This window comes from Centropristis striata, chromosome 7 (genome assembly GCF_030273125.1).
Source record: "Centropristis striata isolate RG_2023a ecotype Rhode Island chromosome 7, C.striata_1.0, whole genome shotgun sequence".
Classification (NCBI taxonomy): Eukaryota; Metazoa; Chordata; class Actinopteri; order Perciformes; family Serranidae; genus Centropristis; species Centropristis striata.
Window position 1 is genome coordinate 36754262 of NC_081523.1, and position 25857 is coordinate 36780118.

A 25857-nucleotide genomic window follows, 5' to 3' on the forward strand; every position below is an offset into this window, starting at 1 on the left:
ATAAGGCAGAAACATCACAGTTACATTAATGTACAACATATATTACTTTCCTAAAAAAAGTAAAATTATAATTAAACAGTTATTTGACTGTAATGAGAAATGTACGCAGTTAGGAAACGGTTGGGATTACCGCATTTCCGGTTTGTTTCTTTGTCACTTCCGCTGTTTATTTTTTTAAACTTTTTATTTAATGTTCCATTTTAAACAGATCACAAACATTGACACTTACAGAACAAATAATAGCAATAATAGCAAAAAGATTTTAAGTTTTGTTTGTTTATTTGTTTTTTACTGTGAAATACCCCAAACACTTTAGACAGATCACTCATTTTATTAGGCAAGAATAATGAAACCTTTGACTGAGCCATATCTGTGTATATTGGTCACAGGTAAATCAAAATGTCTACATTCTCAAAGCTTTTATCATCAAATCTAAATTGTTACTATAAATGCAATTGTTCAAAAATAAAGTTTCCATAATTAATTTGTACTCACAGTAACACTTTTGAATATTTTACCAGTTGTTCATGTTATATTCTATTGTATGTCTTGATTATTTAATGAATAATGACTGATTGTGTGGATGAAAACACCAGATTATGTTGTATAAATTGTTTCTTACAGAAACATTTTGCAAACTATCCATATGTTGTTGTTTTTGGGTAAAAGTAGTAAAACCACATCCTGAAAATAGTGTTACATGTATAAGTCTTGCATTAAAAAAGTTTTACTCAAATAAAAGTAATAAGTATGACTAGGAAAGTGTAAAAGTGCCCGATGCAGGAAACAGTGAAAATCAAAATAGCTATAATAGGTTATAGGAAGGTAAGTGATATTACACATATTTCTACATGTATTGATGATGTCATTATTACGCTCAAAAAATCATGATTTGACATTTGACCCCAAAAACGACTGCACTCTGGTGTACACTGTGCGTACTTTGCTGTAAAAGGTTCTAATAGTAATGATAAACAGAGTGCAGTAACTACAATGTTGTCGTCTTCTTTCAGCTTTTATATTTTGTTTTAAGTGAATATACATTTTCAAATTGATTTTGTTATTAGTGTGTTTAAAAGTGTTTAACAGCTCTATTCATAGATTTGTGTATTTTAGACTTAATATTATAAAGAAATGTTATACTTTGGTTTAAATATAATTTTATCTCACTTTTTTTTTACTTAATCACTATCTAGATAATTATTTCCCTTTGAAATAAACTTATAATTTTCCATTATTTTTATGGTTAAATTAGTATATATATCCAAAGCAGACCGTGGTAAGTGCAATTACTGCTTGGTTTTGTGGTTTTTATATCATTATTTCTCTAAAATAAAGCAAAATGATAAAACAGACATCAGGGAGTTCATTTTTAGTTCTAACTCAATTTTGACAAAAATGTAGTTACTGCAGTTAGACTTTATAGGGCAGTATACATGTAGTGAAGTTAAAGTTTAATATTTCTTTTTTGAAAAGTAGTTGAAATAAAATAAACTACTTAAGTACATGAACGTCAATCTTGTATTTATTTATTGAATGTAACTATATTTTTATATTCTGCATTTGTATTTATTTGACTAATTTTTTTTTATCTACGAGTGTACTTGTATCTTTATATTTGATCTAGATGTGCTGCTTTTGTTTGCCTGAAAACTTCCGCCCGTTAGCAGTATACATGTAGTTAAGTTAAAGTTAAATATTTCTTTCTGAAATGTAGTTGAAATAAAATAAACTACTTAAGTACATGAACGTCAATCTTATTTATTTATTGAATGTAACTATATTTTTATATTCTGCATTTGTATTTATTTGACTAATTTTAATCTACGAGTGTACTTGTATCTTTATATTTGATCTAGATGTGCTGCTTTTGTTTGCCTGATTTTTTGTGCTTTACACTTTTGTCAATAAAGAAAAAAAAAACTTCCGCCCGTTAGTTAGCCTGTAAAGCTAGCTAATGTCCAGATTATTAGCCAACCACTTCTTTAGTTCACTAATCACCATTTAAAAGTGGCTGTATACGACAGGATCCTACTTTCTGATCGAGTTCATATCATCACGTGATGATTTCATGTACTTTGGGTCGGTTATTTATAACAAAAAGGACCCTCCTCGATGTTAGCTCGCCTCGGCTAAAAACAGCTAGCTGGGAGCTAAGCTAAGCTAGCTTGTGATAGCCTCCCATGTGCGCACATGGGAGGCTAATCACAAGCTAGCTTAGCTTAGCTCCCAGCTAGCTGTTTTTAGCCGAGGCGATGGTGGAGGCTGGGCAGCTGGAGAGGCTCATAATGCACTATATCTCCTTTGTGTTGCTGTTTCATCCCGCTGCATACCAGCTCGGTGAGGCGTGTGCTGCTCCGGAGGCGGAGGAGGGGGGGACCGGGACCAGCAGCGCCGCCGCCGCCACGCTGCTGCTGTGCCGGGCGTGCGGACACGAGCTGGCGTCCGGGGCGGACATCCACCTGGTCCCCAGCCGGCTGGCGCTGTCCGCCCGCAACGACACGTCCATCGGGGGCCGAAGGGTTAACGTCCAGCTTTTCGAGAACCCCCACGGACACCGGTTCGAGGTGATTACGTTCAGAAAAGCGGACGTGACCCAGCACTGGCCGGCGGACAAACACTTCTCCTGGTTCCCCGGGTTCTCGTGGACCGTGGCCACCTGTCCCCGCTGTAACACTCATTTAGGTGGGTATGAAAGGTGCAAAAATAACCACAATATTAACCCTCTGGAGCAGGGATGGGCAACTTTAATGCTGGAGGGGGCCACATTTTTTCCATGCACACTACCACAGGGCCACATATAGGACCAGAAAGATATGACAGTAAAGTATAGTAAACTATGCCGCCCTACAAAGCCTAACTGCACTAACTACATTTTTGGTCGAAATTGAGTTCTAACTAAAAATGAACTCCTTGATGTCTGTTTTATCTTGTGACAAAGTTTTTAGATTTCAATTTTGCTTTAGTTTTTTTCGAGAAATAATTATATAAAAACCACAAAATCCAACTCAAAACCAAGCAGTAATTGCACTTACCATGGTCTGCTTTCGATATACAGTATATACTAATTTAAGCATAAAAATAATAGAAATTATAAGTGTATTTGAAAGGGAAATTATTATCTAGATCAGGGATGGGCAACCTAAATGCTGGAGGGGGCCACACTTTTTTTATGCACACTACCACAGGGCCACATATAGGACCGTGCACTTAACCAGATATGATGAAACTGCAATTTTAAATATGTTTACAGTGCAGTAACTTAACATATTTCATGCTCAAATGCATGTAGAACAGTATTAATAGGAATACAAAAGGTTTGAAGCAAATAAAAAGAATCACTTACTGTGATTTATTTTTTTCAGTGCAAGAACAGCAGACCAACATTAATGCAAGAAGTAATTTTGTGCATTTTTACACTGCACTTTTAAGATTTCATGCTCAAACGCATGTAGTTGTACCGATGGCCACTTCAAGTGAGGGTGCGGGCCTTATGCAGCCCCCGGGCCTCCAGTTGCCCATCCCTGCTCTGGAGTCTCCAAAAGCGCCAAATCCAGACTTCTTCATGACATCCAGACTAGAAAACAAAGCAGCGTGGAGCCCTACTGTAAATTTACCTCTAAAGTTCTGGCTGTAAACTCCATGAGGCCAGTTTCAGTTTGATGATGATATACCAAGTAAAACTGGAGACAAGCTCAAATATATTTAGTATAAAATGATAGAACTGGATGGAACCCTCTTATGTTATATTTGACACCTTTGTTCACATTCGCAACATTTAAAATTATTTGACCATTATAGTGTTTTGAAAGTTAAAAAAACAACAATTATTAGGTCATATAGGCGAGGTTGTGGTGAAAAAATATACTTTTAAACATTTTTTAAGTGGTGTATACAGGCAGGATGAAAAAGATTAAAAAATGGACAAAATAGCCCTAAACTCCATAGTTAACCTTAAAACACATCATCTATTAAAGAGGGCAGCTTTAGCCTGTTCAGTATCACCTTTACCAACAATAAAAAAAATCATGGGAAAATTTCAAAATAAATGTATGTCTCTATCAATAATCTTTGAAGAAATGTTAAAATCTGAAATGCTGTATTTGTGCCACAGGATATAGTTGATCATAAGTCTATAATGAAGTATAACTTTAATGATTAAATTATGCAAATGTTAAATTTGTAACTTCTGTGTTTACCCCACAAGATTAAGTAAATCATGAATAAGATTTATACCGTTGTGAAGAAAAACAAACTTTTGAATTCAGCAAAAGGGGGGTAAAAATCTAAATTATAGTTATTAAACTAAGGAGACATTATATAATAAACTGCCAAAATTGGCACAATAGCATGGCCAGTCGACCATTTTCTAATCAACATAGGACATACATTGATTCACAGAGTTTTTTACTTTTAATATCAAAGTAATGTTAGTTAATTAAAGTCAGTTAATGTATCAGAAAGTTTTTTTTGTTTTTCAAAAGCAGACCCAGTCTGGGTAAAGTTGAGTCTCCCTGCTATAATCTGTCAAAATCAGGACTTTGTCTTATAAAAGAAATATTAACTTTATTGAATCAATAACTAAAAGTTAATCATTTGTGTAATATCTTGTATTAGTTTCATAATGTGTTACATAATCAGACTGTTTCGATTATGGAGCAAATAACTTAAGTAAAAAAAGAAAAGTGGTACATTTAACCTTTGAAATTACAAATACTTGGGAGAAATGTTCTACCTACATCTTAGCTACACTTTGAGTTGTAATTTAGTTTGGCATGTGATAATCTATCAAAGCAAAGTCTAAGAAATAAATGCTTGGCAACAAATCCTTCTGAAATACTTCTGCCATAATTTATGGTCAAGATGGGGCATCTCATATTTTGGGAGCAAGTGATAACTTCAGTTAAAAAATGTCTTTTTCAAAGAGAAAGTGCTATAACTTGTGATACAGTGTTGAAGCTAATTCATAACACCTTTACATGTCTGTTTGTCTCCAGGTTGGGCCTTCCAGCCCAGTGACTGGCCTGACACGGTCACAAAAACCACATTTGAGGAGTCGGACCAAACCTTCCTGGCTTTAATCACTGACCGTCTATTAAGAGAAGACCTTGCTTCAAGTCTACTAATGACTCCGAAATCCTTCGTGAGCTGATGTCTGACATCTGACTGTACAGTTAACCCAGGTGCCTTTGCTGCTACCTAAAAATCTATTTTTTAAATAAATTTCTATGCACCCACGTGTAAACACAGTAAGTTTTATTATTGTAACAAAGCAAGTCTTACACCTCAAATTTTTAAAACAGTTTCTTTTCCCCCCAGCGGAAAAGGAAAGGTGATTAAATGCAAGTTCTATGAGATAACAGGTCTTTTTTTATTTTACCCATGAAGCAGTGGGGGCCAAAATTTACAAGCTTGTTTTTTTTTTTTCCATTTTGTTCTTTATTAAAAATGTCATTTCAAATCTCATGGATATCTGTAAAACAATACAATGAAAAAAAAAAAAAAGTCCCATAGAAATGGTGTCAAAATAACCACTCTCCCCAATAACCAACATACTCCTGGCCCTCCCCAGCTTATCCCTCCCCCCGCCCCCTAAACATTACAAGTCAAAGGAATGAGCTGGTACTCGTTAACCACATAGGGGAAAAAATAACAGTTTTTTTCAAGGGATCAACACCCCAACTGAAAAAAAAATTAAAAAAATCATAAGTGGGAAAAAATTGAGGTCAACTAGCGCTGGGTCACTACACCATGGCTTTAAGTCAATTTACCACACAACCTTTACAGGAGAACTCTGTGTGAATTGTCTTCAAATTCTACTCAGGATGCCGTGCTGATTCTATTTTTTATACTTTTTTTTATTATTATTATTGAGATGACTTTGGGGATGGTACTCACAATTCAGGGCAAAGTGCCATTGGCCTTGGATGAGTCAAAGGAGAACATAACATGGCACCAACAAGGTGAAGAGGCTTCAGAATGTAAAATGAAGCACAAACAGATTTATAAAAAAAAAAAAAAAGTAAAAAAAACCCAACAAAACAAAAATTAAAACCTTTGCTCCCGAACGTGAGTGGAAAAACCAAACAGGGAATAGAAGGTTGAGGGTCTGGGTGGGTGATGTTATTTCTTAGTCGTCTTCTCCCTCGTCATCCTGAAACAACCAGACACCACAAAGTCAGCGACTGCTGCGGAAAAAACTTTAAAACAACATCTGTGTGTGACTTCACCGTCACTTTACCTCTCCGTCTTCTCCGTCGTCCTCTTCGTCCTCCTCTCCGTCTTCATCTCCCTCTTCGTCGATGTCCTCCAGACCCTCCTCGTCCTCTTCGTCGTCCTCACCTTCACCCTCTTCGTCATCCATGTCAGGAACCTGGAGATAACAATCACCGTCAGTACTTTTGTTTGTCTCTCAGTCTTAAATTACAGTTTCCTGTCTGGTGGATGGAATACATTTTGTCTGAATCGTACAGCTAAATGACGCCTGCTTATTGTGAAAGCTGGCGGTGAATGAGACATTCACTCGGTTGTAAACATACCAGGTAGTACTGCAGGGGGTTTGGCCAGATGTCGTCCTTGATGACCTCTCCGAGCTCGTCGGCGCCGGCGTCGGCGTGATCAGTGAACCAAGTGAAGAAGCTCTCTGGCTCTTCATGTTGCCTCTTCCTTCCTGCTTTGTTCTGTGTCTGGCTGGAGCGCTTGGTCAGATCCTTAAAAGAAAGAATGTTGATGAAAATATAATTCCGGAATTGTTGAGATCTTTCAATATCTAAGCCCTGGAGTTTAACATCCAGGGTGGATAATACCGGTTGGATTTTTTTTTAGTGGAGAAAACAAAACTTAGTTCAGGAAAATAAATCTCACGAGCGCCGTTGTAACAAAACGGCAAAGAAATCTCAAGTTCAAAAGAAAAAAAAAAAAGACACTGAGGGTAACACCTCTCTAGTTTACTTCGCTGGCAGCAAACAGCCTCAGATGCACATACCTTTCCTGATTTCCATTTGATTTCTGTTGACTTTGAAGATGGGTCTCCACTCTCATTCAAATGGAACTCTTTGGAAAGGACTTTGTTTTCGAAGTACGGATTTTCATCGAAATACTGGAAAACACACAAACAAAAGTTAAAAAAAGGTAAGAACACAAGCAACTTGCACATCCGTGGTTATGGGAGTTTGCATCATTAAAATACTTACAAAATCTATTCTGTAGCCTGACTTGATGTCTTCAAACTCTGTCACCTCCACTCGGCTCAGGTAATGAAGTGCTTCTTCATCCTCCTCTCCCAGTAGGGCAGATACTGTTGGGGTGAAACGGAGCACAGACACCAGACTTTAACTTGAGGCACCGTCCAAACTTTTACTCATCATTGTGATTTAATCATTTCCAGACTATGGCAATAAACTCCTCATGTTATATTACTTACCTTGTGGATGGTTGACAAACGTGGTGACCCAGAAGTTGGGGATTTTGGCGATCAGTTCTGACCTCTTCTGAAAGAATGGCTGACGGAGTTTGTTGTATTTCTGTTCTACTTTCAGGATCTCCTCACTGGCTTGCTCGTTCAACCTAGAGGAGGGGGAAAATGTAAAATCAGTTTCATGCAGGCAAATAATAAATATCCCATTCATTTTTAGCTTTTTTGTTCAATTAACATTTACTTAAAGGCACAAAGACATCTGTTGAGATCCTGCAGATTATTTTTGCTAACCTCAGATTATAGCATCAAATGTGACTTCCTCTTCATTAAAACACTCATCACACATTAGTGCTGTGCTTGCCAAAATCTCAGCCTTAATTTTTTTTACAATATACATTTTCTTACCTGTCAATTTCGTTTTGAACTTCGTCGATGTGTTCAATAGCTTCTTGCTGCTCTTTCTCTGTGGAAATAAGACATACATGCGTTAGAAAATATGCACATCTTATAAAAAGACAAAGAGCAAAACATATTATAGACATATTAAACAAAAATAAGGGGTGTTTTCATTAAGCATATTTACATTAAAGTTTATTCTACATTATTGAGAGTTGTTTTTGGACCTGAAATTAAGTTTACTCTTCCCAAAAACTACAGAGGTCTAAGTGAGATTCTTTTTTATTTCTATTCCAATAGTTTGGATGTTTACAATATTTAATCCATGGGGTTTTTCACGGTTGATCAGGGTGGGTGGCAGGTTATTTTGCAGGTTAAACGCCGGGCTCTCCCGGAGGTTAAGGTGATATGAGCGGCCAATAGCTGCAGCGGCTCACACACTCACCGTTTCCTGCCGGCTGCTACCGACAAGGCCGCGTGGTTTAAATGTGGGACACACACACACAGAGACAGAGAGCCGCGATAACGTGAGACACCGAGGCTAGGACTGATGAGACACCGGGATCAGGACTGATGAGACACCGGGGTTAGGACAGATGCCAGGATAGACCCCCACAACTGTTTAGTTTAGCTTTTTTATTTCGAACATATGCGAGTAACACAACAAAGAAGACTTAAACAAACAAATCAAATGAGAATAATCAAAACAAAAATAGAAATAGTCATAACAAAAGCTATAATGTGAAGGCAACATGTCCGAAAAGGAGTAGGATGAAGCATATGCTTATTTAAACCTAAACCCCTTCTCCAACACTCAATTAACATTTTTTCCCTAAACGTACATATTTACAAAAAAATAGAAAATAAATAGATTAAGTAAACCAATACGTGAATCATTTATCAGCCCTTCTTCCTCCCTGTCCCTCGTGAAAACCATGTGTTTGTACTGCTGTTTAAACTGGATCATGCTGGACATTGCTGTCAAACCTTCCCCACGTGGTCAAGTTGTCTAAAAAATAACAATTACCTTCTTTAAGTAATTAAAGATCAAGTGGATTTAAATGCATTTTGACCAAACATAACGTCGTCAGCTAGCATTAGGTAACACTACAACAACAACACTTAGCCAGCTAACTTGCTAATGCCCGAATGAAATCGCCAACTTTCCCGGATATTGTGCACCATAATGGTTATATTAAAGTAGATAAGTCCATTTGAGTAATTTATACAGCATCATGTGAAACAGCGAGGCTCCAGTAGTGCATACGACCCCTCGATCAGCAACAAACGACACAAGTGGCCACGCTGATGATGCTAATAAAATAGCTAGCATGGCCTCTGAGCACCGGTGTGGACTGAACAACAGGCAGACCATAGCAGCATGCTAATAAATGCTAATAAATGCTATAATAGCTGCCCCTGCTAGCCCATGTTACCGAAATGTGAACGTGATCAACCACAAAGAAGGTCCCGGAGCACAAATCAATGCAACACACACACTCATCATGAACAATATTTCACGCCGTGGCAATGCAAACGATGTTAGGAGAAGAGAGTGAAAATGGCGGTGAACGGGAGGCCGCCATTCCTTCTTACCGGAGGTTTCGTCCGCTCCGTCATGGTTTGAGTTCAGCTCCTTTTTACTCACTTTTGCCGCCGAGGCCGACATGTTTGAGCAAGCTGGGGTAACTTAACGGACGTGTGAGAGAAAAAGCTGGTAGCTTTGAGATCTGGTTTCTCCTTGAACAGGAGAGTAAAGTTGCGCGTGCAGAGCCAACAACGTGCTGCTGTCCACACAATGTAGCCGCGAGGAGCGAGGAAGTCACAGCTACCGCCGCTCACGCGCTCCTTTCATTACGAACGCGCCTCGCCGAATGGAGGAGAGCGCGAGCTCCGCCTCTCAAAGTAGGTCTCACTACTGGGCTCCAATCCGCCGAATTACTCCCCTTTCTCCGCTTAAAACCACACTCAAAGGCAACTAAACCTCAAATTGGCACTTATATTACTCCCGGGGGTGATTTTTAAGTTAAAAGCCGTCCAAAAAAAACGCATTCAGGCAAAGGCCAAATCGTCAGTTGGACCGACTCGCACTTGCGCACTTAAAAAAAAAAAAAAAAAAGATGCTGAATATCAGAGGAGGCAGGAGGAACCTCGTTCTGGTGGTCAATGCAAATTAGCCTATTTAGAGAGGAAAATCATTAAGATAGTGGACATGTACTAGCTTAATTAAGACAAATACACATTGTTAAAGGACTCTTTTAAGTGTCCTTAACTCAAGTACTGTACTAAAGTACAGTTTGGGGTACTTAACTTAGGATTTTTTTTTCTTCACTACAATTCAGACAGAAATATTGTACTTTACAATATTTAGGCTTTGGTTCTACTTTGACTACTTGTTCCACCACAAGTAGTGAAGTAAAAAGTATATTATAAGCAACTAAAATCACACTCAAAGGCAACTAAACCTCAAATTGGCACTTATATATTACTCCCGGGGGTGATTTTTAAGTTAAAAGCCGTCCAAAAAAAACGCATTCAGGCAAAGGCCAAATCGTCAGTTGGACCGACTCGCACTTGCGCACTTAAAAAAAAAAAAGATGCTGAATATCAGAGGAGGCAGGAGGAACCTCGTTCTGGTGGTCAATGCAAATTAGCCCGTTAGTCACAGGCAGTGGAGGAAAGTAACAAAGTACTTTTACTCAAGTACTGTACTTAAGTACAATTTTGAGGTACTTGTACTTTACTTGAGTATTTCCATTTTATGTCATTTTATACTTCTACTTCACTACATTTTGAGGCAAATATTGTACTTTTACTCCACTACATTTAGCTGACAGCTTTAGTTACTTTCCACTCGAGGTTTAACATAAAAAACACAAAAAATGTAGGTGATTAGACACTTGTATACATTAATGCATCAATAATAATAATAATCTAATATAATATTTGGAATATATAAAACAATCTAACTGGCTCCATGCTGCATAACGAGTACTTTTACTTTTGATATTTTAAGTACATTTTGATGCTGATACTTTTGTACTTTCACTTAAGTACATTTTGAATGCAGGACTTTTACTTGTAGTGGAGTAATTTCACATTGTGGTATTAGTACTTTTACTTAAGTAAGGGATCTGAATACTTTTTCCACCTCTGGTCACAGGTTGTCCCGGACTAATTATTCGGTTTAGACACCAAAAGGACAAATAAACGGGACACTTTTAAGTGGAGTAGTACTTCTTTGTATCTCTAAACAAAGCAACGTTTAAATTATAGCGTCAAATTAGCCTATTTAGAGAGGAAAATCATTAAGCTAGTGGACATGTACTAGCTTAATTAAGACAAATGCACATTGTTAAAGGACTCTTTTAAGTGTCCTTAAGTACTTAACTCAAGTACTGTACTAAAGTACAGTTTTGGGTACTTAACTTGGGATTTTTTTTTTCTTCACTACAATTCAGACAGAAATATTGTACTTTACAATATTTAGACTTTGGTTCTACTTGTTCCACCACAAGTAGTGAAGTAAAAAGTATATTATAAGCAACTAAAATCACACTCAAAGGCAACTAAACCTCAAATTGGCACTTATATTACTCCCGGAGGTGATTTTTAAGTTAAAAGCCGTCCAAAAAAAACGCATTCAGGCAAAGGCCAAATCGTCAGTTGGACCGACTCGCACTTGCGCACTTAAAAAAAAAAAAAAAAAGATGCTGAATATCAGAGGAGGCAGGAGGAACCTCGTTCTGGTGGTCAATGCAAATTAGCCCGTTAGTCACAGGTTGTCCCGGACTAATTGTTCGGTTTAGACACCAAAAGGACAAATAAACGGGACACTTTTAAGTGGACTAGTACTTCTTTGTATCTCTAAACAAAGCAACGTTTAAATTATAGCGTCAAATTAGCCTATTTAGAGAGGAAAATCATTAAGCTAGTGGACATGTACTAGCGTAATTAAGACAAATGCACATTGTTAAAGGACTCTTTTAAGTGTCCTTAAGTACTTAATTCAAGTACTGTACTAAAGTACAGTTTTGGGTACTTAACTTGGGATTTTTTTTTTCTTCACTACAATTCAGACAGAAATATTGTACTTTACAATATTTAGACTTTGGTTCTACTTGTTCCACCACAAGTAGTGAAGTAAAAAGTATATTATAAGCAACTAAAATCACACTCAAAGGCAACTAAACCTCAAATTGGCACTTATATTACTCCTGGAGGTGATTTTTAAGTTAAAAGCCGTCCAAAAAAAACGCATTCAGGCAAAGGCCAAATCGTCAGTTGGACCGACTCGCACTTGCGCACTTAAAAAATAAAAAAAAAGATGCTGAATATCAGAGGAGGCAGGAGGAACCTCGTTCTGGTGGTCAATGCAAATTAGCCCGTTAGTCACAGGTTGTCCCGGACTAATTGTTCGGTTTAGACACCAAAAGGACAAATAAACGGGACACTTTTAAGTGGACTAGTACTTCTTTGTATCTCTAAACAAAGCAACGTTTAAATTATAGCGTCAAATTAGCCTATTTAGAGAGGAAAATCATTAAGCTAGTGGACATGTACTAGCTTAATTAAGACAAATGCACATTGTTAAAGGACTCTTTTAAGTGTCCTTAAGTACTTAACTCAAGTACTGTACTAAAGTACAGTTTGGGGTACTTAACTTGGGATATTTTTTTCTTCACTACAATTCAGACAGAAATATTGTACTTTACAATATTTAGGCTTTGGTTCTACTTTGACTACTTGTTCCACCACAAGTAGTTAAGTAAAAAGTATATTATAAGCAACTAAAATCACACTCAAAATCAACTAATCCTCTAATTGGCACTTATATTACTCCCAAAATAGGGTTTTTTTTAAAAGTTAACTGCCATTCAAAAAACAAAAGAAATTGCAAGTTGGACAAATTTGTACTTGTGCACTACTTCAATTTGCCTTTAAACAAAGGAACATTTAAATTAAAGCGTCAAATTAGCCTATTTAGCGAGAAAAATCATTAAGCTAGTTGACGTGTTCTAGCTTAATTAAGACAATGTACTTGTGGAAAGAGTCTATTTTAAGAGGCCTTCAGTGGAAATTAAGTACAAGTACAGTTTTCTAAAATACAGTTTGAGGTACTTCTTTTTGATTCCACTTTACTTCATTACAATTCAGAGGGAAATATTGTACTTTTTACTCTACTGCCAGTGGTGGAACAAGTAGTCAAAGTAGAACCAAAGCCTAAATATTGTAAAAAAATAATAAATTAAAGTACATTAAATCCAACTAAAACCACACTCAAAATCAACTAAACCAGAAAACTGGCACTTATATTACTCCCAAAAGAGTTTTTGTTAGTTAACCACCGTCCAAAAACAAAAGAAATCACCAGTTGGACAAACTGGCATTTGTGCACTACTTCAATGTGCCTTTAAACAAAGCAACTTTTAAATTATAGCAACAAATTTGCCTATTTAGCCAGGAAAATCATTAAGCTAGTGGGCGTGTACTAGCTTAATTAAGACAAATGTACAGTGAGAAAGGAGTCTATTTTAAGTGTCCTTCAGTGGAAATTAAGTACTTAACTCAAGTACTGTACTAAAGTACAGTTTGAGGTACTTTACTTGGGTATTTCTTTTTTGATGCCTCTTCTGCCTCACTGCAGTGAAATATTGTAGTAATGTATACATTACTCCCAAAAGAGTTTTTGTAAGTTAACTGCCGTCCAAAAAACAAACAAAAAAAACGCCAGATGGACCAACTGGCGATTGTGCACTACTTCAGTGTGCCTTTAAACAAAGCAACTTTTAAATTATAGCGTCAATATCTAAAGTACAGTTTGAGGTACTTGGGTGTTTCTTTTTGATAGGGAAATATTGTACTTTTTACTTCAATACCAGTGGTGTATAAAGTAGTCATAGTAGTACTAAAGCCTAAATATTGTAAAAAAAAAAAAGTACATTACATCCAACTTAAATCACACTCAAAATCAACTAAACCTCAAATTGGCACTTATATTACTCTACTTTTAAAGTTAACTGCCGTCCAAAAAACAAAACAAATTGCCAGTTGGACCAACTTGCACTTCAATGGGCCTTTGAACAAAGCAGCGTTATATATTATAAATTATAGCATCAAATTAGCCTATTTAGCGAGGACAATCATTAAGCTAGTGGACATGTACTAGCTTAATTACGATGAGGAAGGCGACTATTTTAAGTGTCCTTCAATTGAAATTAAGTATTTAACTCAACTGGGCGCAGTAATGTGCTGCCCACTGCTCCTTGCATGGTGTGTTCACTTGTGTGTAAAAAAAAAAAAAGAAAAAAGAATGGGTTAAATGCAGAGGTTGAATTTCCCCATTGTGGGATTAATGAAGTAATCTTCTTCTTCTTCTTCTTTTTCTTCTTCTTCTTCTTCTTCTTCTTCTTCTTCTTCTTCTTCTGCTTCTCAAGTACTGTACTAAAGTACTGTTTAAAGTACTTTACTTGGGGTTTTCTCTTTTTTTATGCCACTTCTACCTCGTTACAATTCAGAGGGAATTACTGTACTTTTTACTCCACTTGAAGAAGTACTCCTAGTAGAAATACCACTATCTCAATTACGATAAATATACAGTGAGGAATGAGTCTATTTAAGTGCCCTTCAGTGATGGAAAGTAAGTACAGTAACTGAGGTACTGTACTTAAGTGCAGTGTTGATGTGCTTTACCTCGGTTAATTTTTTATTTAATGCTATTTTATACTTTACTCCCTATTACTTTTTTCTAACTACTCCACTATAATTCAGAGTGAAATATTGTACGTTTTACCCCACTATCAGTTGTGTTACAAGTAGTCAAAGTAGAACTAAAGCCTGAATATTGTAAAAAAAAAAAAAAAAGTAAATTATATCCAGCTAAAATCATACTCAAAACCAACCAAAAACTAAATTATCATAAAGCCTAAATATATATATATTTCATGTAAAAAGTAACTATAAGTGTCAAATAAAGTACAGTAAAAAGTACATTATTTCCAACTAAGTAGTGGAGTATTAAATATCATAAAATCAAAAAATACTCTACTGTACTTAAAAAACAGTACTTGAGTAAATGTACTGTTACATTCCACTGCTGTCAAATACATATATTTAGTAAATGATGGTGTATTATTATAGATAACATGGTATTATATATAATTTAAAGTATATACATTGATTAAAATTAGCTCCACCTTTACCAGCTGCAACATGAGTGGCATTTAAATAATTATAATCCAGTGATTAATATAATTATAATTATAATAATATTCTGAAATTAGCCATTTTTGCATAATGACTGCTTTTACTTTTGGTGCTTTAAGTATATTTTGATGCTAATAATTTTGTACTTTATTTAAGATTTTGAATGCAGGACATTTACTGTGTTTATTGTTTGTATTTTTGAATGATTGTGTGCAAAATCAAATCAAATCAAATCTGAATAATTCATAAATAATGTTTTTTTTTCTCTCAAAGGAATATCAATCAAACTGGCTTTGTTTATTCATTTTAAGAATAGCTTTTATCTGTTATTGCAAATTAAGTCTTATTGATGACCTGTTTGTTTGTTTGTTTTTATTTAGATCCCCATTAGCTTTTGCAAAGCAGCAGCTATTCTTCCTGGGGTCTATCATCATATTTCAGTGTGTCAAATACAATGTAGTAATACACAGAATGATAACAGACATGACATACATTATATGAATACATAACATAAAACAAAAAAGAACACACAGACAATATGTAATTACATTTCACACAAAACTTTATTGACATCACAAAACAAATACAAAACAAAACAACACAAAAAGACGGCTGCATCAATTAAAGTTGATATTTAGATAATTACTTTTAAGTTGTTGTTTTTTTTTAAAGCTATATAGATTTAATTGAGTAATATGATAAGGGAGTGAGTTCCACTGTTGCATTGCCCGATATATATATATATCTATATACACTGTAAAAAAGGTAAACAATAGCTACTAAATAAAATTGAGGCAACAGATTGCATGCAATATTATTAATTAAATCTAACTACGTTACAATAACATCTTAACAGGAAGTGCCTGTCAATTAAAAACGGACTAATTCTATTGTGTTGGAATTTAGAATAACATACACATAAAGATTCTATTTAATGTGATCAAAATAAGTAGATTCCATCTCATACATTTTTATATTAAAGTTACTTAAACAACTGCCTCAATCAAGGACGCATTTATATTTAATACATTTTATCAAATATATTAAGTAAAATGAAATGACTACAGAATCATTTATAACTGTATATATATATATATACAGTACAGGCCAAAAGTTTGGACACACACCTTCTCATTCAATGTGTTTTCTTTATTTTCATGACTATTTACATTGTAGATTCTCACTGAAGGCATCAAAACTATGAATGAACACATATGGAATTATGTACTTAACAAAAAAGTGTGAAATAACTGAAAACATGTCTTGTATTTTAGATTCCTCAAAGTAACCACCCTTTGTTTACTAGAATATAAGACATGTTTTCAGTTATTTCACACTTTTTTTGTTAAGTACATAATTCCACATGTGTTCATTAATAGTTTTGATGAATTTACAATGTCAATAGTCATGAAAATAAAGGAAACGCATTGAATGAGAAGGTGTGTCCAAACTTTTGGCCTGTACTGTATATATATATATCTATATATATAGATATATATATATAGATATATATATATAAAATAAGAGGTGATTTGGTTATTATGACATTCTTAATTAACACCATCAGTAATGACAAAAGTCTAGTTTTTACATCTAACCAACCTAATGATTTGTGCATTTTAATAACATTATTTCTCCAAAAAGCTCTCAATCAATGAGCTCATTCATCTCCATTTTGGACAGCTGAGAGGACAACAACAACAACAACAACAACTGCTGCCATGTATGCTGCAGACCAGAGATGTAAACATCCACAGTGGTGTCAGTGAGCCTCGCTACATGTCCAGGATGGTGTTCAGCACCCCTGCAGCTGCTCCCTCACCCCCCACCCCCCCACCCCACCCCCTGGATGTCTGTTGACGGCTATCAGTAGGGTTATTAATGTCTCTCACACCCTGTTCTTGTCAGAGCAGGTGAAACAAATGTCCAGAACACTGCATGCCGGCTTCTCTCTGCCTTGTCCAGGAAAGAGAGCAGCAGCAGCAGCAGCAGCAGCAGCAGCAGCAGCAGCAGCAGCAGCAGCAGCAGCAGCAGCAGCAGCAGCAGCAGCAGCAGCAGCAGCAGCAGCTCTGTGTTTGTCTTTTGGTTGGCGACAGCACAGGAACATGTGGTCCTGCAGCGGCCAATGCCGAGCCTAGAGGAGGCGATCAGCTCTGTCAGACCAGCAGCAGCAGCAGTGCTGGCAGCGGAGAGGAACTCCGCCGTCCCCCTGCAGAAAGAAACCCCCCTAATAGAGACAGCGTGAGAGAGAGAGACAGAGAGAGAGAGAGAGAGAGGGAGGGAGAGAGGGATTTGGTTACAGAGCAGAGGAGGATGAGGATGCAGTGGGAAGGGGATGTTGCAGAGGAGGCTGCACGGAGGCAAAAACAAACAGGAGGACACGCTGTGTGATTCAGGTCTCAAGATGTAGGAGCTGCACCAGAAGAGCCCTCAGTCAGTGTGTGTGTGTGAGCACCATAGCACCAGGGGACTTGTGTTTCAAGGATAGTGAAGGTGGAGAGGCGCAACCTGAGAAGTCCTCCCCTCCACCTCCACAGAGCATGAGAGATTAGTCCTTATTCAGCCAGGAGCGAGAGAGAGCATCACCCCGAGGTTAGTGAAGTGCAAAGTCATACCGGCTCTTCTTTTACCTACCACTTCTTGTTTTTTGATGATTATGGAGATGAGTTGTGTTGTGCAGAGCTGTTGCTGGTGATTCCCTCGTGTTGTGCCACTTGTTATGATAAATCATGGCTGTCTTCAGTCTGTCCCAGCTGAACTGTCAGTGGATAAAATAAATAAATAAATGAATAAATACAAGAGCATGGTGATGAAGTGTGGGGCTCGTTGACTCTTGATGTGATGTCGTTATCCAGGATCAGATGTTGTCCACAGCTCAGCAGATGCTGCAGGATAGCCGCTCCAAGATCGAGCTGATCCGACTGCAGATTATCAAAGTCACCCAGGCTGGCAGCAGCATCGGGGACGGTGGAGGAAACCCCAACGGCTCCACTCATGGAGGTCAGAGTCCTGGGCCGTGACCCCCCTGTAGGGTCCCACAATGATGCTGGAAATGTCACTAAGACATGTCAACATCTTTTGTGAATTTAAGGCTTTTTACAGCTTCTTAGTATGTTAACAAGCTCGTTACACTGTAAAAACAAAACTGTTGTTTTTACGGTAAAAAAAAACAGCAGCTGTGGTTGCCAGAACTTTAGCGTAATAAATACAATGCAACTTTTTCTAATATTACGGTAAAATTATATTAGCAGTGTTGATTTTGGGGGCAGTCCGTGGGTCCTAGAGGTTAGGAATCGGGCTTGTAACTGGAGAGTCGCCAGTTCGAATCCCGGTACTGACAGGTCAAGGACTGAAGTGCCCTTGAGCAAGGCACCTAAACCAGCAGTAATGTGCTGCCCACTGCTCCTTGCATGCTGTGTTCACTTGTGTGTAAAAAAAAAAGGATGGGTTAAATGCAGAGGTTGAATTTCCCCGTTGTGGGATTAATTAAGTAATTAATCTAAGCTGATCTAATCATTTCATGTTTAAGATTGCCATTTTATTCCATTTTTTACTGTATAAATAAAAGGTTTTTCCATCAAAAGAAACTCTGTTTTGCCATATAATAGACAAGAAAATACTTTATAAATGCTGCATGAATTAAAGATTTTACCATTAAATATTACAGCATATTTTTGTCAGAGATATGGTGTTTAGTACATTTAACAGTGAGAAAAAGTTTTTTTTTTTACAAAAGATAAATGCAAAAATTACAGTGATGGCTTACACATTTAAAACTTTATCTTAGAATATCAGTTGCTTTCACTTAAATTTGCATCTAAAATCTCAGGAAAACATTTTTTTTACTCGTAAATTTACCTGTTTTAATCTAAAAGAATATCTGATTAATTTTTCTCAGAAATTTGGGTTTTATCTTTTGCCACTTTCATCTTTATTCATGATATTCAAGTTTGTTTATTTATTTCAGTAAACATTTACGGTGTTTCATTCTAACTGAAACTGAATTAACCCATTTATCATTTTATGGTCTTTTACTATCATGGTTCAGCAGTTTTTCACCATAAACCACCACCATTTTTACAGTGTAGAGGCATGAAATCATCTATTTACAGTCATTTTATTTTATACAGTCATGGAGAAAATGATTAGACCACCCTTGTTTTCTTCAGTTTCTTGTTCCTTTTAATGCCTGGTACAACTAAAGGTACATTTGTTTGGACAAATATAATGATGACAACAAAAATAGCTGATAAAAGATTAATTTAAGAGCTGATATGAAGAAATTTTCCATGGTTTTCCTGTAAATGATTTTGGTTATAATAATGAAAACCATGGAAAATGTCTTGAAAATGTCTTGTTGTTATCATTATATTTGTCCAAACAAATGTACCATTAGATGTACCAGGCATTAAAATGAACAAGAAATTGAAGGAAAAAAGTGGTCTAATATTTTTTCCCATGACTGTATGTTACCTGTTACAAAGTGGGAAAGAGTGCAAATTAAAACGATATAAACAATAAATTAATTATCATTTTGTTGCAAAAACCAAATGTGCACGATGCCAGAAAGGTGCATAAAAATAAGCAGATTAACATATGCATTTGTTCACTTTTTCATAATCCTTATGTAGTAAAGGATTTCTAATCAAAATGAATAATAAACAACTAATACCAGTCGAGCTGCAAGAATTTGTCAACTATTGATAACTGATGAAGTGTTAAAGTCATTTTTTCATGCAAAAATTACATAAAATGCTGTTTTCAGCATCTCAGATACGAAAATTAACTGAATTTCTTAAACAAATCAAGACATTTAAAGACATTTTATGACATTTTAAAGACAAAACATTTAATTGATTCATCTAGAAAATATCTGGCAGACTAATTTATACTGAAAATAATAATTATTATTAGTTGCAGCAATCATTTAAAAATGGTTGAGAAATAAGTTGATGCTTTTCCCTGTCTTGGCCAGGACTCTTTTGTAAAAGAGATTTTTAATCTCAATAAGACTTTCCTGGTTAAATAAAAAATAAAATTCCCCATTAGCACTTCTATGATATTATTGTGACATGTATAGAAAACCTGAACACCAAAATTATTAACTTTGTTATGTGTTTTGTCTCTTTTTTGGCGAATGAATTAAATTTAAAAAACGAGCAAGGGATGTAGAGATAGTACATGTAGCCGGAAGTACTTAACAAAACGAGAACGAACAGAAACAGAAATGACTAAAGAGGATTATTTACATGATATTATCATATGTGTATCATTAACACATCAATATAAACATTTTTGAAATATCATTAATACTGGAATATCTCAACATACTTACTTTACAGTCAGTTATTTCTGGCTCATTAAGCCAGAACTTTCAGAAACAAGAGTATAAAACATAATAGATAGCAACATGTTGGTTAATACTACTGTAACACCATTATTTGGCTTGAGATCAGAGCTTTAAGCTCATTTTATCATTGAACCATTACAGATATGATGGGGGTTGTGGTTGGAAATTGAAAACCAGGGACATCCAGTAAAGAAATCACTGAGTCATTGGTATTGATGAGCAGTACTACACTGTAAAAAATGTCTGTAGATTTTACAGTGAAAAACTGCTATACCATGACAGTAAAAGACGTAAAATGATAAATGGGTTAATTCAGTTTCAGTAACAATGAAACACTGTAAATGTATATATCAGCCAAAACAGTATTTTTTTTATTTAAATACATTACTCCACTGTAAAATACACTGACACTGTGTTTGTAACAAAAATATACTGTAATATATATACAAGCCATCATTTTTGCATTTATTTCTTGTAAAAATACTTTTTCTCACTGTTAAATGTACTAAACACCATGTCGCTAACAAAAATAAACTGTAATATTTAATGGTAACATTTTTAATTAAAGCTGCATTTATAAAGTATTTTCTTGTCAGTTATATGGCAGAACAGCATTTCTTTTGATGGGAAAACTTTTTATTTTTTACGGTAAAATATGGAATAAAATGGCAATCTTAAACGTGAAATCAACAGTGCTAATATCATTTTACTGTAATATTACAAAGCGTTGCACCGTATTTATTACGGTTAAGTTCTGGCAACCACAGCTGCTGGTTTTATACCGTAAAAACAACAGTTTAAAAAAATTTTTTTTTTTTACAGTGTATCACTCCCTGCAGATACTATATGTCATTGTTTTATAGGGGGTGGGTGGTGACCTGGGGGAAAAAACATGCTTTTCTCTTAAAAATTTCAATTTAATGTCACTAATCAATGTCCTTCTTCTGTTTTGGAGTTCCTAACCTACAAAGACTTTTGTTTTTGTGAGTCAAAAGGTAAAATGCTTGGAGTTGGGCTATGGGTGTACAGTAAATACAACATTTCTCTTTGTTAGTCACTGCTTAACCCTCAGGGCAGGCTGAACGCGTTTTATGCACTAAGCAGTACAAGTGTGAGCATTTGACACTGAACAAAAAATCAAATTGCAACAAAAACAGTGTTGCTGCTAGTTATTATTAATTATTAAGTTCCAGGCTGCAATAATTCAAAACTATTTTTTGTTGTTGCATGTAGTATATTGAAAATAATTCATATTTTCAGGGTTTTTTTTTCATCTAAAACATGGTTGTGTTATGACAAAAACCAGGGTTAAAATCTTTAAAATCAATTAGTATTTCATATCGATAATTAGGTCAGATGTAGGTGAAAAAAATCAGTACAATGAAAGTAGAATATAATAATGTATATTATTGTTTTTATAGCTTGCTTTTAAAAAGCACATTTTTATGTTTAGCGGTATGAGTTTGAATATTTGACACTGCACAAAAAATAATAATGCAAAAAAAACTAATCATTGACAAGTTCCAGGCTGTAATAATTCAAAACTAAAAAATGTTTTGGTAGTACATTGAAAATAATATTTTCTTTCTTTTTTTCATCTAAAGTCATGGTGGCATCATGACAAAAACCTGGCATTTAAAGGGTTAAAAGCTTTAAAAATCAGTTAATGTTTGATATCAATACTTAGGTCAAATGTAGGTGAAAAAATATCAGTTAAATAAAAGTCGAATAAAATTATGTATAATATTTTTTTATAGCTTGCTTTAAAAAAAAAGCACATTTTTTTGTTTAGCAGTATGAGTGTGAGTATTTGACACTACACTAAAAATAATAATGCAAAAAAAAATCTAATCATTGACAAGTTCCAGGCTGTTATAATTCAAAACCAATTTTTTTTTGCATGTAGTGAATTGAAAATAATTCATATTTGAGTTTGACACCCCTGGCCTACATTATCAAATATACTACTATACCAATATGAATACTGAGAGGACAATACATAGAGCAAACCAAAAAAAAAAGCAGTTATCGGTCAATCTCAACATTGTTACTTTATTGTAACAGACATACCATTTTTACTTTTGGACATTTCCAATGTGATCTCCCTTAGAGTGGGAGGAGGAGAACATTATTGGCTCAGGGCAGCTTTGTTTGACATATTCTGCAGGAATAGAGCCTTATTATAACTAAGAAATATTTTTACAGTCACTATTGTGACCGGTGGGATTAAATGGGTTAAAACTCCATGTCAGTTTTTGTAAAACTGGCGATACACTGTAAAAAATGTTTGTAGAAATTACAGTAAAACACTGTCAAATTATATCAGAAATAGGGCGTGAAATTAAAAATGTAATATCACCGTAGTAGACAATTTTAATTACCGTAAATCAAAGAATGGCACAAAACTTTTACTTTTTTCTGTCATAAACTTTAGAAAACACAGTTTTGCTGTAAAAAATATTAGATTTTTCATTTAAAATGAATGGAGAAATACCATAACGTCACAAGGACATAACTACCCTAAAAATAATAGCAGACCAAAGGACCTAACAAAGGACCTAAAATGACCAAAAGAGTCACAAAACGACCAAAAAAAGAGACAGAAAACGACCAAAAGAGACACAAAACCATCAAAAAAGACACAAAATGACCAAAAGAGACACAAAACAATCTAAAAAGACACAAAATGACCCAAAAAAAAAGACAGAAAACGACCAAAAGAGACATGAAATTATCAATAAAAGACACAAAATGACCAAAAAAATATGTAAAATTATCAAATGAGACACAAAATTACCAAAAAGAGACACAATAGGGATAAAATGGCAAGTGATTTTTCAGTCTAAATGACAGATTTTGCTGATATTTACATTTAAATTTACAGTAGAAAACCCACTCACTGTATTTTTTACGGTAAAGTTCTGGCAACCACAGCTGCCGGTATTTTACCGTAAATTAAACAGAATATTTTTTACAGTGTAAGGTGAAATACATTTATAGCATAAGAATACAAAACCAGATGTTAATCTTATTTGATCTCTTTTGTGCAGCCTGTGACCACATTTACAAGATTTAAAACTCTTCATTAAGCATGTTTGTGGTTTGTAAGTAAAAGAAAACCATTTTTTAAAAATCTGATGGTTTTGATGGTGTGTTTTTTGTGTTCAAATTGTTGATCCAGTAAGTCAAAGTGAAAAAATAATGATCAGGTCATAAAGGTGAGGTTTTGCGGATAAAAAAAGATACCAACATGACGTGGTAAACATTGTTTTAAATGGTATATACAGGCAGAATGAAAAGGATTCAAAAACGGCCAAAATAGCCCCAGACTCCAGAGGATTGAGATTTAAGTTGTCGTGCTGCAAATAGCTGCAAAAATGCAAAGAAAAGAAAAGGTTTTTGTGTCTCCAAAACAATCTATATGATCTTTAAAAAGCTTGGTTCAGGTTTTTGATTTGAAAAAGTCTAGAGACACTGAATGACAGAATATTGCCTGATAGAAACTTCATTTCAGAGAATATCAGCTCTGCTATCAAATACCTCATATTAGTTGCTTCCTGCCAACTGTCATCTTTGTGGGTGTGTTATTTGTATAATCCGGAAAGTGAAACCACTCTGGCAGCATTAATAGAGACAGGGAGTAAATGTGACATTTAATTCTGAGCTGGAGACGTGTATGCGCTGTTTGAAAAACTCTGAAACTAACACTTACAAAATTATTCATGGCTCGACAGTAAAGGAGTATGAAATACAAGAGGAGTAACTCTGTACCTTGTTTCCTCGAGCTCATGTTTCCTTTCCCTGACCCCTCACCTTGTTTCCCCTCATTGATTCTTTATAATGTTGTGATCTGCAGGATCCTCTTTACTATTGCAGGCACTTAGATTCACTGTGTGTGCACGTGTCCACTAAATGTTCTTAAGATAATAAGATAAGACTTCTTTTATTCCCAGGACAGTTGTTGTGCAGCAGTTGCAGTACAAAGTGGGAAAGAGTGCAAATAAACAGAATATAAGCAGTAGATTAATTATCATTATGGTGCAAAAACCAAATGTGCACAATGCCAGAAAGGTGCATAAAAATAAGCAGATTAACATGCATTTGTTCACATTTTTCATCATCTTTATGTAGGAAAGGATTCTAATCAAAATAAATAATAAACAACTAATACTTGTCGTGCTGCAAAAATTTGTCAACTATTGATAACTGATGAAGTGTTAAAGTCAATTTTTCATGCAAAAATGACATAAAATGCTGTTTTCAGCATCTCGGATACGAAAATGTCCTGCTTTCTTCTCTTTTATATCATGTTTAACTGAATTTCTTAAACAAATCAAGACATTTAAAGACATTTTTGTGACATTTCAAAGACAAAAAATGTAATTGATTCATCTAGAAAATATCTGGCAGACTAATTTATACTGAAAATAATTATTAGTTGCAGCAATCATTTGAAAATGGTTGAGAAATAAGGTGCATAATTGATGTTTTTCCCCATTAGCACTTCTGATACAATAACAGTGTTTCACCACACGATCATCAGAGCCCAAATAATTCATGATAAGATATTACTGCGATATTTATGGAAAACTTGTACAACACCAAAAATGATTAATCTTGCTGTGTGTTTTGTCTCTTTTTTGGCGAATTAGTTAAATTAAACTAGCAAGGGATGCAGAGATAGTATCTGAACATATATGCATTTGTTCACATTTTTCATCATCTTTATGTAGGAAAGGATTTCTAATCAAAATAAATAATAAACAACTAATACTAGTCGAGCTGCAATAATTTGTCCACTATTATGATAATTGATGAAGCGTTTTTCATACAAAAAATGAATGAAATAAAATGCTTTTTTCTACGTCTCAAATATGAAAATGTTCTGCTTTCCTCTATTTTATATCATGTTTAACTGAATATCTTTAACAAAACAAGGCATTTAAAGACATTTTTCACTATTTTATGACATTTTTCACTATTTTATGACATTTTTCAATATTTTATGACATTTTAAAGACAAAACAATTAACGGATTCATCTAGAAAATATTTGCATATGCAGAACTTGATTAAAAATGTTGAGGAATAAGGTGCAGAATTGATGCTTTTCCCAATATCCCATACACAAATACAATATTCAGAAACCATTGCACTATTTTACAGTAAAGCAAATGTTAATTTGTGCAGATTCCCCCCTCGTAAACTGTTGCTGCAAGCTGGAAAAGCAATGATGAAATGGATTAATTTTGAAAAACAAGAGTCAATATTACCAACGCTGCCAGCAGCAGGAGGGAAAATATTGGATTTTTTCAGTCCAAAGTACTTAATTCTATCTAACGGCTTGTTTCTCCAGCTCCTGTCTCCTTACATTAACTTTGCAACAGGTAAAGGGCTTTTTCTCCCAAATCATGTTCATCCTTATGCCTTTGAGCTTTCATACATTCCAGATAAGTGTCAGCTAAATGCCAGAAACATAAAAACTGTAA

At 35.1% G+C, this 25857-nt stretch overlaps 3 protein-coding genes across 3 annotated transcripts in view; 2 read left to right on the top strand and 1 right to left on the bottom strand.

Moving 5' to 3' along the window:
• The first annotated feature begins 2222 nt into the window (after nt 1-2222).
• On the top strand, nt 2223-5249 carry si:ch211-51h9.7 (uncharacterized protein LOC558400 homolog). The gene is made up of 2 exons (XM_059337699.1): nt 2223-2685; nt 4998-5249. The coding sequence occupies exons 1-2, from the start codon at nt 2256-2258 to the stop codon at nt 5150-5152; spliced, it is 585 nt and encodes a 194-aa protein (XP_059193682.1). The 5' UTR covers nt 2223-2255; the 3' UTR covers nt 5153-5249.
• Nucleotides 5242-9726, bottom strand: seta (SET nuclear proto-oncogene a). Its single transcript, XM_059337698.1, has 8 exons — nt 9410-9726; nt 7823-7880; nt 7424-7566; nt 7194-7297; nt 6986-7099; nt 6540-6710; nt 6242-6373; nt 5242-6154 (listed from the first exon to the last, which is right to left on the bottom strand). The coding sequence occupies exons 1-8, from the start codon at nt 9480-9482 to the stop codon at nt 6131-6133; spliced, it is 819 nt and encodes a 272-aa protein (XP_059193681.1). The 5' UTR covers nt 9483-9726; the 3' UTR covers nt 5242-6130.
• A 7598-nt stretch (nt 9727-17324) lies between these two features.
• Nucleotides 17325-25857, top strand: part of LOC131975033 (serine/threonine-protein kinase N2-like) — a 46873-nt gene continuing 38340 nt past the window's right edge. Inside the window, exons 1-2 of the mRNA XM_059337561.1 lie at nt 17325-17611; nt 17875-18019. Coding sequence (XP_059193544.1) covers nt 17881-18019 — 139 coding nt within the window. The 5' untranslated portion in view covers nt 17325-17611; nt 17875-17880. The remainder of the gene's footprint in view (nt 17612-17874; nt 18020-25857) is intronic.